The following is a 14,622-nucleotide window of genomic DNA, read 5'->3' on the forward strand; positions in this document are numbered from 1 at the left end:
CTTTCTGTATGTGAGAGAAAATGCGAATGTACCGCGAGCACACACAATGACTCGCATGTATTTATTTATTTATTTGTTCTTTTGACTCTATAGGAACCACTTGGCACTACCGGTAGTTACCTTTGCAGAGTGAAAATCTGAGCCAACACATGGCACTGTATTATATGTAAAGACCATGCTAGGTTGCGTCAGAAATGTGTTTTTTCATCCTTATACACCCTGTACTTTGAGTGCATGAAGTTGTGTTGAGTGATATGCACAAGAGTATATTTTCAAAGCCTTCTTCTTTCTCCAGAGTGGCTTCTCCTACCGTGTAAGGCCAAGCCGCTGCGCGCCCAGTGGAGCAGGTAAGGCATCACTAATCAGAACGTTAAAGTGGAATCTAGACCACAAGGTATGTTGGCTAATAACAGAGGGTGGCGTTTTTATAGCACACTTTCTCTATAGACACTGATACTAGATAATACCTTCGGCCCACTCAATGGTGTTTATTTATGTTGTCCATGGATGGGGAAAAAGCTGGGTCAATCTAACAAGATTTTAAAATGGTGGCCTTCAGGTCATACATTGATGCAGCACGTACCCTAACACTTTCAGCTAAATTGTCATGTATACAACATTTACCAACAAATAAACTTGGATCTGCCTCTATGTTCAGAGCCTCTACATTGTCCCCCTAGTAGAGATGGAGTAGAAGGTTTCTGCAGCTGTAGAACAAGCCCTAATTCAAACACTGGTCTTAGAAAAAGACCACAAGCAAGAATGGGGCAAGCCAAGGTGCTGGCTACCAAACCTTTGGAGGGATGGGATGTGGTGCCTACGTAGTGTGACGTGTTGAGTGCTAGATTTCAGCTCTGATGAGAGGCACTGAGGGTCTGGTGAAGGCATGGTCTACGTTGGGGACCATTAGCCTCTCAGCATCATCTATGTTGAATCCTGGCTTTGACCGAGATGTGTGCGTGTCAGCTCAGTGAGTGTTGAATAGGTAGTGACGCGTGGGCGCCGTGTTCTGACAGTGTCACTTACGACCTAAGCTGGTGTCATCTTTCTGTGGGCTTGAAGAGTGCCTCCCCCAGCACGCCATTAAGCCAATCGACCTTCCCACCATGAATAAATAGCACGTGTGAAGGGTAGAGGCAGCAGGCAAGGTCAGTGAAACACTACTGACAAGTCACTGATTCCTGCCCTCCATTTCCTTGCAAAGGGTAGGCTGCTCAATGATGGCCTGGGACATTCTCCTGCCGCTCATAAAACAAAAGGTGCTGCAGGCTAAGTCCAGTGGTAGAAGTGCACCGAGAAAAGTCGTGGAACGGTGGTCTTGGCAGGGGAGAGGGTAGGTGAAAGCATAGTGCAGCATGGGACAAGGTGTTGCGGGCGGGGCATTGCAATAGTCTAAGTGGCTAGTAACTAAGACTCCTATTACAACTATACACTTGCACAGGGACATGAATGGACAAATCCTCTGTATAGAATGGTGAATGTTGTCGTAAATAGTAGAGGAATGGTAAACAGAACAAAATAAACGTGGTGGAACACCACTCCCGACCGTTCCCGCTCACTTCGATCACTGGCCAGCACTCCGGATGGCAACCAGCGGCTGCTTGGTGACAAAGCCAGGCCCTTCCTGGGGAGGTAGGATGGGGCTCAGAAGCGGTTTGAGAAAAAAAACAATTCTGCCTGAGACGGTGCCCTTTATTTCGACACTCCCCCTGGGGCGGCAAGTACGCGGGTGCTGCGGGGCCCCTGCACCCCCCGGAAAAAGCAACTGCACCAAATGTCCCTATACCATCAATGGGTAGTCCTAAAATACTGCCTACCAGCACCCCCCTGGACAATCAAAAGTCAGCTCCTCTACCGGACCTGCCGCTAGGCTCAGAGTCTTGGGCAATGGGAAAGAACTGGTGAAAAAAAGGGTCAAAGGGTGCTATTTTGTTCACACCCATTTATTTATTTATTTATGTATGATATAGTTCATTTCAAACGTTACACAAAAATAAACATAATAAATCTTTAAAAATCAGTACATAAAAAAAAATGACTATAAAACAATGTACATACATACACAAACTTTACAAAACAGCACAAAACTAGAAAAATTAAGAGCCAAAGCTAAGCACTAAATATATCTTATAACACCACACAATTTTCAATTTACAAATGCTCTTATTTGGATACTGCTTCTTCTCACACTGCTTCATTGGCCCTAAAATAGGGTTCAAGACGCTGCCATACCTGAAATAGTGCCAATTGTGTGGAGACGGAGTCGGTGTTCAAACAACAGTTCCAGAATTCTGTCGTCTTAATTGAATAATAGTTATAAACCAGTTTACCAAGGGTGGTCATATATATCGACCCTAGTCTTGGGCCTTCCGTAAATCCATGTCTCACAGATTCTACATTTTCTTGGCATTTGCATATCCAGCAGAATCTGTCATTTCTTTGGAGGTGACATCTGGTTCCCCAAATTGATCATAGTGGTAGCTGGTTTATCCTCATCAATAGACAGAGTTTACCCACTGCTGGATGAGGTCATTGTACAAAACATTGCTTTGGGTTCAAAAAGGTGTGTCACCATGCGGACCGGTGCATAGTTGCTCAATGCCGCCAAGTGGGAATAGTTGTTAATCCAGTCCCAGCTTTTGAATTTTCTCACAAAAGTACCCTTAAGCGATTCAAAGTGTTGACCTTGTGTTCAGTCGGGGACCAAGTCAAGTTCCTGAAGAGCTCGCCATTCAACTTGAGGTAGTTATACCTGTTTTTAAGGGGTTCCATTTCAAGACCTTTGCCAATGATTGCTAATAAAGGGCATTAGGATTTGTTTGTAATTTAATGCATAGAATACCCCGCTTCTTCAGGGCAAGTTCTCCCAATGAGTTCAGGCCCAGCTAGAGGCGTAGATACTCCATAGGAGTGCATTGGGAAGGCATAGGGTTTTCCACCAGAATGCTCCCTCAATTTTATTGAGCCATCGGAAGTCCTGCATTGCAAGGGCCTGCAGCCCATATAAAATGGTTGGGCAAAACCATTGTTGGTATAGCGACAGTATACCCAATAATGAGCATCCTCCATGCTGCTCAGTAAATTTGCGCATTGAGCTGTTAGACGCATAGCTTTCCTTTTTTTCACAGCAATGATGGTCTCATAACAACCAGCACGAGAGATCTCAAGCCCCAATTATTTGTAATGCACAGTGTATTCGTTTTCACCCAATCTAGTGGACATAGTAGGCATATTTACCTTCTTGGGGGAAATCAGCATCCCTTTGGATTTCCCCAAACTTTTAACTGATTTTATGAGGTATAGTTCTCCAGTTCGTTTATCATGACCTTCATGTCTCCAAATGTCGGACTGAACATGATCAGATCATCAGTGTACAACATTGAAGGCACCAACCTAGATCCAATTTTCAGGGGATGTTTAGCAAAGAGATCTAACCTTACTAGTAAATCTGCTACAAAAAGATTGAAAAGTATAGGGGCCAAAACACATCCCTGTTTCACCCCCCTATTTATAGGCATTGAATCAGAGAGTGAACCCCCAATTCCCAAGCGAATGCAAACAGAGGTATTACAATGGAGTGTGATTACAATTTCCAACAGCCAAGAAGGGCAGCCCATTGCTTCTAATTTCCTCCACAAAATGTCACGGTTTATCCAATGAAATGCCGCTTGGAAGTCCATGTAGGGGATGTACAGTGATGGACTTTGTTTGCTACCAGCACGTAGAATAAGGGCATCCATCATCCTTAAGTTGTGAGTTGTGCTAGCCCCCGGCCGAAACCCAGTTTGGAATGGGTGCAATAAATTGTATTTCGCAACCCATGTCTCGAATTTTACAAGACGTATGATGCAAATATTTTACCCGTGACATCTAACATTGATAGAGCCTGAAACACTGGGACCAATAATGACGTTTTCCACGAGTCTGGAATCTTACGCTCCTGGCACACCTTAGAAAATAAAAGTAGCAGTACCGTTGCCCACCCTTTCGAGTCTTGTTTTCGGACCACCGCTGCTAACCCATTCGGGCCCGGGGCCCTGGAGCTTGTAAGGTTCCTGATACACTTACACAGGCCCTGCCAGTCAAATGGCAACATCCAGGGATGGTGGTTACTGCTATCACATTCTCTGCCAACATGAGCAGCATTTGGCCAAAACATGTTCCTACCTACAAAGGGCCTCCATTTATGCTCAGCAAATGGATTAATTGCACGTACATTCCCATTGCCTGTGGCCGATGTGAAAATCTTCCAGATGGAGCGCCCGTGTTCATAGTACATAAGGCCTCGACCATCTGTTGCCTATTCAGGTTGCACCTCGTGGCTTTATGTCTCTTCACCCAATTCCTAAAACAGTTTTTAAGCTTTTTGATCTTCACTACCACCTGCTTCGATTTGTTGGCACAGTTTCTTAAATATCTAAGATCTTTCCTCAATTTACATTTAACAATCTGGATCTCACGGTCCCACAAGCTTTTCACAGCTTTTTCAGAACACCGAATTTGTCGACCATTAATTGATACCAACTTTAATGAGTAATTTACATAGACATTCTTCTATTTCTACAGCTGTAAATTCAAATGGATCTAAGGGGCAATTGGAATCTGGTGCATATCGAATAGCTGAGCATGCTTTTTGGATGTTTGGATTGGACCAAGTCACACGATTTACTGTGTAATTTACATTAGCCTCTCCATTCCCTAACTCTCTAGATGTTGTACGGATAATTAGGTGTAAACTAAGTAAAGCATGGTCACTATGTAGGTTAGCGAGAAGCTCAAAGTCAGACACATTTTCCAGCAAGAAATTATCCGCACACTAATAATCAATAGTAGCAGTCTTAGGGCCCATCTGCCAGGTACACTTAGCCAGGGAGTCACTACTTGTTCTCCCATTTATACATGGCAATTCCCAGTTTGACAAAAAACGGACCCAGTGCATACCCTGCCGATTGGGCAGCTTAGATGTCATTACGCTATTCAGGGCAACACACCTATGTTTTCCCATAGAGGGGGTCACCCCGCAGGTGTCCAAGAATATGAGGGAGTGGAGGCCTCCCTTGCCTCCCAGTTTCGATTCAGCTCAGTTCAGTGTCCATTTTCATCCATCCACGTGACTGCAGACCATGATTTTGAGTCTTTTGCTGTATTAAAGCCTATTAAATGAAGAACCTCTGACGTCTTTAGTGTTTCTCCACCTCACCTCAACAAGAGTTTGTTCTTTTCACACGTTAATTATAGGTTCTGTAAGAACATTCTCGACTCGTGGTGGCCTTGACTTCTTGGTCTTAGGCCAACCCAGCCGTTCCTTGACTCACCTTAAGCTTTCAATTTCTAACTGCGACACACTGGAAAAACCCTTTCTGCTCACGGTGTCCAGCTCTGCTAAAATTCATTACGGAACATCTGTAGTACATTTATTCCTATACGTATACGTTGGCACATCGCCGCAATCTATTGACTATATAGCCAGCCATAAAAATACTTGTCTACTTGCGTTGCTGCGGCTGTACATTTGTAAAATAACTTCATCTCTTCATTATTTTCTGTAGCATGAACATCTACATCTCGAGCCCGAGATGTTGCTCATCTTTAACACCTCCTCCTTTTCTCCTATAGAATACTTATACTCTTCAATCTTCTTCTGTGTGCATCAGCTTTGCTCTGCACGACATCACCAATCTGCACTTTCGCTCGTCTAACCCACTTCCTCCGGGATTTCATTCCTTTACTTATGTTTTCCCTCCATCTCCTCCTCCTGAGTGGACACAGCACCATATTGCTCACGGGAGCCGCCATTTTGTGGAGTATGCCTGCAGTCATTGTCTAGCCTTTCATACCAGGTATAATGTTCTGATTGGGGTGAAATCTACTGATAGATTTGGTTAGAAAATCTCTTGCTCACTTTTCCGACCCACTTGCTCCTGAATGTGATTGGAGCAAGTGTTCATGGGCATTTTGTTGAACTAAGCAGGGCAGACACACAAAGCTGGGGAGAGGTAGACCCGAGAGTCTAACCCAGGAGGCTGAGGAGAGGTTGACCCAGGCGACTGGAGAGAGGAAGATCCTGAAGGCTAGGGAGAAAAGGAGACCAGTGGTTGGAGGCAAGACCCAGGAGGCTCAGCAGAGAAGTAGGTGTTTAAGATGAAGGTGGTGGATAGTGAGGGGGAAGGTTTTACTTGATACAGGGGTGCCTGAGGAGATGTATAGTGAGGAGTGAGCAGGTAGTGCCTGATGCAAGTATACCCGAAAAGGAAGTGATGTATAGTGAGTCGGAAGCGGTACGGAGGAGTTGCTAAGGGGAGCTGTGGTGAAGTTGATAAGAGGAGACGAGGAGAAAGAAGTGAAGGAACAAGCTGAAGACGAGGAGCTCGGAAGAACCTGGAAATTGAGAAAAGTGAAGAACAGAGAGCGATGCAGTCATCCTAAGTATCCAGGATGTTTTAAGTGGGAGGAAGAACGAACAGGTGACATTGTTTTGAGGAAGTGTGACAGGAGTCTATGAACAGCAAGGCGCCTAAAGATGGATTAAGTCCAGGTCTGGTAGGTATGACCTTGCGTCAAGACTGGGAGGTGGAAACGCAGCTTGGGTTGGGCAGCTACATATATGTGTCCCTTGGAAGGCAGTAAGAGGCCTTGTAAGAACCCCACAGGTAGCATAGGATGGCCTCCTGTCTTCCTATGGATCCAGGCTGGAATTTAAGGCCATCTCCAGTGTGACTCCCATTACAGAACAATCATCGGGCACTAGTGCAGACTTGACACTCCAGAGGAGGCCTCCCCACCTAGCTGCACAAGGACATAACCAAGAAGGTTACACATTCAAGAGACTGGCACTTTGCTGAAACACTCAGACCAATCGGTAGAGACCACGAGAACCTGCTGGAGAAGTCGTGAAAGACCATTTATTTGGAGTGCTTGATGTTTTGGTTTGGCCAACCTGCACCTATTTACAGTATCTGTTTTGTTGCATTAAGCCACTCAGACAGACCAGGAACTGAGCTTAACAAGGAATGAAGAACCCCCCCAAGAGACACTAACCTTTGAGTTTTCCCCAAGATGTGACCACATCCTGACGAATGGCTGCCTTGTCAAAGATTACGTTATTTTGTACACAATCTTGGCCCTGACAGTGTTGATTTGGTTTTCCACTGTACGATAGCCCTAATAGAGAAGTGCGGAGATGTCAAGGTGTGCGTGTATCTGGCACTTGGTACCTGCTTGTTGAGTTGGCTGCCGGCTGATGGGATTCATGCTGGTGAGCTGATGAAGCGGTCAAGATAGTATCAAGGAAGTACCAGACCAACCAATTAGGCAAGGGGGACACCACAGCTGGTGATATAGAACTTCATGTACCACACCATGGCCCTCATTACAAGTCAGGCGTTAACGGTTTAACGGCGCCGTCGGCGCCGTTAATCCTTAACGCCTGATTCACACTTTAACGCCTGCTTTTTGCAGGCGTTAAAGTCCAAGGCGCTAAGCGACCTTGGTGCTAATTACGGCACCGTAATTTACGGTGCCATAATTAGCGCCTTCACCATCCCCAGTATGCCCTATGGGGCAAAAATGGGAATGGGGAAGGGCAAATGGTGAATGGGGAATTACCGCCCCACTCACCTTTGAATGGGGCGGTAATTCCGCCATCCACCATGGCAGAATCCGGCATGGACCATGGTGCTAATAGCACCATGGTCCACCGCCTGACTTGTAATGAGGGCCCATGTCTCCAAGCATGGTTTTGCATGGTCTCGGGACAGTGCAAGCACTGTCGTGGCTGGAGTGCCAAGATGGATCCCCAGGTGGAATAGACTTTGGCAAGTAACAAGGCAGAGTAGAAGCTAACCAGAATCGGAGCACCGGCCGGTAGAAGAGCGGAGAGCAGCAGACCAACGATGTATAACCAGTGGATCAGGAACAAGGCGGATCAGGAAGGGGGAAAGCAGACGGAACCATAAACCACCAGGAAAGAGTTGGGCAAAAACAGAACAGGCAGTCAGGAAGACCAATCCTTGGCACCAAGGGAGAACAATGAAAGGGAAAACAGGTGGAGTAAAATGGGAAGGAAAGGGGCACACTGAGTCATGGCAACAAGGACTTATGAGAAGATTCTCGCTCCAGGAGGCAGGAGTCATTGCAAAACAAAGTGCCCACTGCGAGCACAGCCATTAAAACGAGACGCTCTGTGAAAGGGAGATTGGGACTGTGCTTGAGCAGTGACCTCAGCCAACACAGCGCATTCATGTAAATGAGATAGTGGTCCTAGCCACCCGCGTCCATAAGACAACATGGCCACGTCCATATGGAGGATAGCACTGCAATGGCACAATCGAAATAGTGGATGTGACCGGCGCCACCAAGCATATATCTTCCAAGAAGTCTAGGCGCACCGCGGGCTTAGCCATCGCTGGACCCGGAGATGATGTATGGCAGAAGATAATTTATATGCCTCTGGTCTCACCGGGCTCTGTGACAAGGACTGCCAGGAGACTGGATTGATATAGTGGAAAGGGGTGAGATAGGTGGAAAAACATCTACTCTTTTTCCATTTGTGAGCTGCATGTTCCTGGGTGTTGAGGAAACCTTTGCTTGAGGGCCTGTGGTGGTTCACAATAGTCATGCAGGTGTGGGCATGAGCAAAGACTAGGGAAGAAGCTCAACACCTAACCACCATCAATCTGCTCAGCCCTTATCCCCTTGCTCAGCTGCTTAGTTTCTTTCTCTTTATGACACAACCCATTAGATGTTCTTTTTGGATAAGAGTTCAGGTGATGAGCGTGGACATTTCATTGGCTTTGCCACCTTACTTCAGCAGCATGCCTGGTGGAACATGGCGTCCACGCTGGGAGCATCAGATTGGGGTTAGAAGCCTGTGGCGGAAATGTTCGAGGGAGAAAAGTCCAAAAGTTATTTTTTCAAAAATAACTTTCAGTCTTTTCTCCCCTGAACATTTCCAACTTGGCCCCTGCCCCCACCCACACCCCCACCCCCATTCCCCTACTTAACTTGCAGCGACACACTTTGCTGTGTGTTCCCTTTCACTTCCATGATTCATGAGCCACCCCTGCAATCCCCTCTCACAATATAGTGAACAAAGGTGAACAACGGTGCGGGGGACACCCCTGCAACTTCCGCTACCAAATTCGGAAATTGGTTGAACTTTTCAGCCATTCAGAATTTTCGAACGGCCGAAATTTGGCCATATCTCCCATTTGGGCTTTTATTTTGGCTTTTTAGATGTTTCCGGAAGCATCATTCTGCCAGTGTGGCTACACCAGGAGTAACCACAGCAAAATGTGTCAAACTCCCCATCTGATCCTCCCCGAACACATTCCAGTTCCATGGCCGGCCGTACAGCTCCTCTGTGGTGCCAGGGCAGTACTAGACAGCAGCCGCAAGTGGTAGGGTTTTGCCATGCACAGGATGAGAGTCATAAATTGCTCTGGCAATGTCGCCACCTGTCTGCCACTCCCTTTTAACAATCCTGCGCCCTCCATGTTGCATGGCCATTGTAGCACCTTCAATTGACATTTCGAGAAAGGTAGTATCTTCCCTGACTGTGAAATTAGGTCCATTAGCATAGCTCTCAACGTTTTGTCAACCCCATGGCGGGTGAAAACACCTGATTTTGCTTTTGGCGGGTGAAAGACCATTAATTTACATGGAAGGCTACAAAGCTTGGCGGGTAAGGGAGATACTTTCTGGGCGGGTAACACCTGCCAAAAGCATGTGAGTTGAGAGGTATGCATTAGCCAATCACAATTTAAAAGGCACAATCCATTGCCCTGCATCCTTTTCAGAATTAGAGGTACAACTTTAAAATATGGAGCTTTCTGTCAAGAATCTAACTCATATTTCTTGATTTTCTGAATTGTCTTTGTAGATTGGGGAGAGCTATAGGAGCTGAAGAACTTGCCTTCAGAATGCTAAAATGTTTCCCCAAAGACCGCATCTCCGCCAAGCAGGCTTTGGCACTTGACTTCTTCCAGACCTTGCCGCATCAACTCCACCAGCTACCAGATGGTGAGTTAACCATGTGTTGCCTTTATGACTGACCCATTGCAAAGGTGTGCACACGGGCCTATTGATTTCCAAGGACAGCCCTGTTCCTCAGAAGTTTCAAAAGAGCTACGATTTGCCTGTCTCCGCCATGGCCCTGAACACCTGTTGGAGGCTAAGGCATCCCTGACATGTGACTGGCTTTGTATGATCCATAAAAGTCACATGTGAATTCTCCTAATATTGCAGTACACATTTGTGTTTTCAAAGGTAAATCTGTTCACAATGGCTCACTGATGAATAAGGTTTCTAAGCGCGGACCCGGGGATCGAACTTGTGTTGCTCCATGTCGTCTTGCTTCCAAGGCGAGCGCGTTGCTCCTGAGCTATCCTCCCGAGAGCCTTATGCGTTCATAAGGGACGTGGCAGTGTGGTTGGATGGGAACGGTGGGACGGTTCCAATATTAGTGACAAGGTTGTAAAACAGACACCATTGAAAGTTTAATAAAACGCCAGAGCTTTGAATTAATCTGGAGAAGTGGTCTGACGAATTGGCAATTGCAGTTCAATGCACCCAAGTACAAATGAATACTTTCTGGGTGCTCAAATTAAGAGGAGCAGTACAAAGAGCGTGTGTGTAGCAGAAGCATTCGGGCTATTTTCTGTATTTTCATCAGGTATCTTGAAACAGAGGTGAACAATGGTGTCTAGCTTGTCTATAAAGGGCCCATAAGAAAAGGGCAGGGGGGACAGCTTTGATGTTTCCGTTTGGTCTCATCTGTGTCACTTACCCAGCATCCAAGCTTAAATCATGTGACCATATGACTGTGTGTTGTATGTTGTTGGTCGGTCGAGCTATGTGATTCACCCTTGTGCACAGGCCGGTGTAGATGCAAGGATGGTATTCTGTCCAACCTGGTAGATCTTGCCTCTCCCAACTTCCTGAAATTCCTCCACACTGTTGTGCTCGAGGGCTTCTATATTTGGGTTGAGGACCCAGGCAATGCTGCTGCAACAGACTGTATGTACACCATGAGGTTCTTGCAATACAGTCATTTTAGACACAGCCAATGTTCACAGGAATGCACTCAAATAGATCATTCTCACTAAGGTCTCTTTTGGAGATATGCTCTTATCTCCTAATGGGGAATCGTCGGATGGTACAACGCAAGATCGAAGACACAGCACGCCTACCCCGGCACCCAAAGCAAATGCAAGCAGTATGCACAAAGGAGTTTGGGTCTGACGTGGGAGGTTTCTCCAAACAATTCTCCTCCTTGAATCCTTAACATACCACTCGTCTCCCTTTGCCTGTTGAAAGGAGAAGTATTAGTACCCGTTGAGGAGGTGTTGCAACGCCCCAGCCAATGAGGAGGCAAGGAGCAGGTGTTTTACCACACGGTAAAGCCCCCGTTCTGAGCCTCCTCAGAGCGGGTGGCCGCCATCTTCCCTCGCTGGGTTTTCCAGGTAAGTGCGTTGCCCCGCTTTCTTGCGTCCTGCATCCTATCCCCCACCTCCTTTTCAATCCAATAAGCCTCACGGCCTCCCCACTTACCTTCTTGTTCCTTGTCCATTGGCTGCACCGACTTCAGCAAGGCTGCCATGGAAAGGGAGAAGGGACTACATATAGTGCCTGCCCCCTGATACATGGCGGCCATCCTTTTTTTTGTTTGAATGTTGCTGTTTTCGCAACTTACAAACGATTAGTACCCCGTTACATCGAACTGGGGTACTAATAGCAATATTACACAGGCAGGGGGGCATTACCGGGCCTGGTAATGCCCTGGGGCTTTGCTAAGCCTCCCCACTTTGCTCGGGCTTGTAACTATGGCCCAGTGGCATTACCTGTCCCGGTCATGCCCCCCCCGCCTGTGTAATATTGCTTAATTAATCAGAAGACCTTTGAAAGAATGCGCTCTGCTGCCGTAGAAGTCAGCAGGAAGATTACTGGTCATCTTGTAGATTCCATTGGGTGTAAAGTCTTGTAGTTATGAGGGCAAAGAAGTCATTTACCGAAAAAGTAATTTATAACACCAAAATTACTTTGAAAAAACCTCTCCCATTTTTATTTTTTATTTTGTTTTAGGGGGGCACCAAATCCCCACTATATTTCACTGAGAATTTCTGTAGTAATTTTGGCAAAACAACAGGATAAGCATTTTAAAATGTTTCTTTCGAAGATATAAAGGCAGAGTATTCAGTATCCATCATAATACTCGCAACCTCTTGTAGATATCCTCCACCATTATCGGGTACTCAGACAACTCACTCCTAGTATTACTCACACATGCTTTCCTTCTTTGTCCCCTTTATTAATCACCTCCATTGCAAGCTTCTTATGTCACTTGTAAGGGTCTAGAAGAATGATGGTTGCCACAAACCTTTATTATAACATGAATGAAAACACCCTATATTGCCCAATCTCTAAGAGGGGTTTCCCTGCCTCAAATAATAAACTAAGGAGCAAGTCAGAATGCCCCAAATAATACATGTCCACTGTTGCGTCAAATCCTGCTCCTTTCCCGAACACTTGTAGACAACTAAAGATGGGCCTCATTACGAGTTGGCCGGTATCCCCGGCGGTATTACCGGCGAGGCTATTAGCGTTAGCGCCAAACCCCCCGGCGCTATTAGCGCCGGATTATGGGTTTGGTGGAACGGGAATTCCCCGTTCCACATTGGGCCCATTTGGGAAATCCCCATTTCCCATTGAATCCACTGGGGAATTTTTCGGCGCGACTACAGTCGGTGGTATTACCGTGCGGTAATTGCACCAAAAATTGGCAAATTCGCAGTGGATTTACCACCAGCCCAGAGCTTGGGGTAAATCCTGCCAAACCCGTGCTTTGGCGGAGCCTTTAATGCGGCAGTAATAGCATTACCGCCGCATTTAAGGGTTACCGCCAAACTCGTGATGACCCCGACATTCTCTGTTGGGTCCAGAAGAATACCTCCCTTCTTCTGGACACAGGGTTTAAAAGTTTCTTAAATATGTCCCAGGTGGAATGACTCCCTTCCCCTGGTTTCTCTCAAGGTTTCAGCGTCACACAGTCCCAGGTGGAATGACTCTCTTCCCCTGGTTTCTCTGCTTTGCGATACCAGGATGAGTCACCTCCCTTTCTACTGGCTTTCTTCTTAGACTCCTTCAACACAAGACGGGATGACTCCTTTCCTCTGTTCGCATTGCTAGGAGGAAATGGCTGCCTTTCCCATGGCTTTCTTCTCAGTGTCCAACAAAACCAGAGGGGATGTCTCCTTCCCCCAGGTTCCTCTGTTTCGGAATGCCAGTAGGATATGACTCCCTTTCCCCTGGCTTTCTTCTCGGGTTTCTTTAGGCATGGGTCCCAGACCCAAGGTGGCGAACCTGGTACTCTTCTTCACCAGCTACTGCGACAGAGAATAGGGATGGATCTTCTCTTACTTCTTGTGCTACCTGGTTCACTATCCTGCGAGGTATTTCTATGGCTTCTGTTCTCTTCCTGCTGCTAATAGGATATACCCGGTTAACTATCCTGCCAGTTAGTATCCGTCACCTCGGTCTGTGATTTGCTATTTCTATGGATCTCTGGGTCCCAGGCCCTCCTTTCTTGTTTTTCTTTAAACCTTTCTGCTTGTGGCCTTCTTCTTGGCTCCCCTCCACCTGTTTGGCCACCCGTTTACCTTTTGGCTTGGTCCATGTGGGTCTCGACCTCTGTGGGGCATCTGCCTGCGGTAGAGCGTGAGCTCTTTCCATCCTTCTTAGATGGTTTGTTGTGTGCAGCAATTCCACACTTTCCCAGTTTTTCTGAGTGGTGAGGTTCTTGCTCCACGCCCTTGTCCTGAGCTTGGTTGGTCAGTGGCCTTTTCTCTGCTACGGAGAATCCTGCTCCTGGTTCAGCATACCGGTCTTTGCTTCTCCTTGGCATCTTGTTCAGCCTCTTATCGTTCCTTCTGGAAGGATTCAAGGGCATATTTAGTCCACCTTCCCTTTTTGTAGCCCTCACACTGACAGACTGTCCATATTGACTAGTCTGCGATTGTTGGTTCCCCAGGCTGCTTTTGAGCATATCGTGCTTCTTCGTCTCAGTCAAATCATGTTTGTTCCCCACTGGGTAACTGATGATCACCCTTGTCCCAGTTTTACGATAGGATTCACACGGGTTGTCCTTACTCTTCCTCGTCTCAGTATAAGGTAGTGCGATGGAATGATTTACCATACACGTGCAGATGGAATCCTGTGGGACTAAGTTACCCTGCCTGGGGTAGGAGGGTAAGGAAGGATGTAAGGGGGTGGGTGGATGCACGTTCTCCCTGACATATCGTCCCTCATCTCATAAGGGGTTCCGCTCCCCATGTGATCCTCCCACAATATAACAGCCCCAGGGGGATTATTGGAATGTGACCGCACTGCCCAGGCCCCATGAGAAAGGCCCCCTATTATGGGAGAATGGACGACATCCAAGGATTCGTCACACACCAGAGATCTGAAATTAGTATAGGGTGAGGGTATCACATCATGCAGTAATGTTTCAAAGTGCTCAAAAGCAGCCAGAAGGCAACATGTTAGCTCTCTCAAAATCACCAAAAGAAAGGGAATATGCACAATAGCTTATTCCATGCATTGAACGTGTGCCCCCTCTGATTGATC

At 46.7% G+C, this 14,622-nt stretch overlaps 1 protein-coding gene across 1 annotated transcript in view; it reads left to right on the forward strand.

Annotated features, from left to right (window-relative positions):
- Window positions 1-14,622, forward strand: part of CDK15 (cyclin dependent kinase 15) — a 504,364-nt gene that overhangs the window by 358,128 nt on the left and 131,614 nt on the right. Inside the window, exons 11-12 of the mRNA XM_069615506.1 lie at window positions 296-347; window positions 9,881-10,020. Of these exons, the coding sequence (XP_069471607.1) occupies window positions 296-347; window positions 9,881-10,020 (192 nt within the window). The remainder of the gene's footprint in view (window positions 1-295; window positions 348-9,880; window positions 10,021-14,622) is intronic.

The sequence above is a fragment of the Ambystoma mexicanum genome, chromosome 9, assembly GCF_040938575.1.
Source record: "Ambystoma mexicanum isolate Mex_15411 chromosome 9, UKY_AmexF1_1, whole genome shotgun sequence".
Taxonomy (NCBI): Eukaryota; Metazoa; Chordata; class Amphibia; order Caudata; family Ambystomatidae; genus Ambystoma; species Ambystoma mexicanum.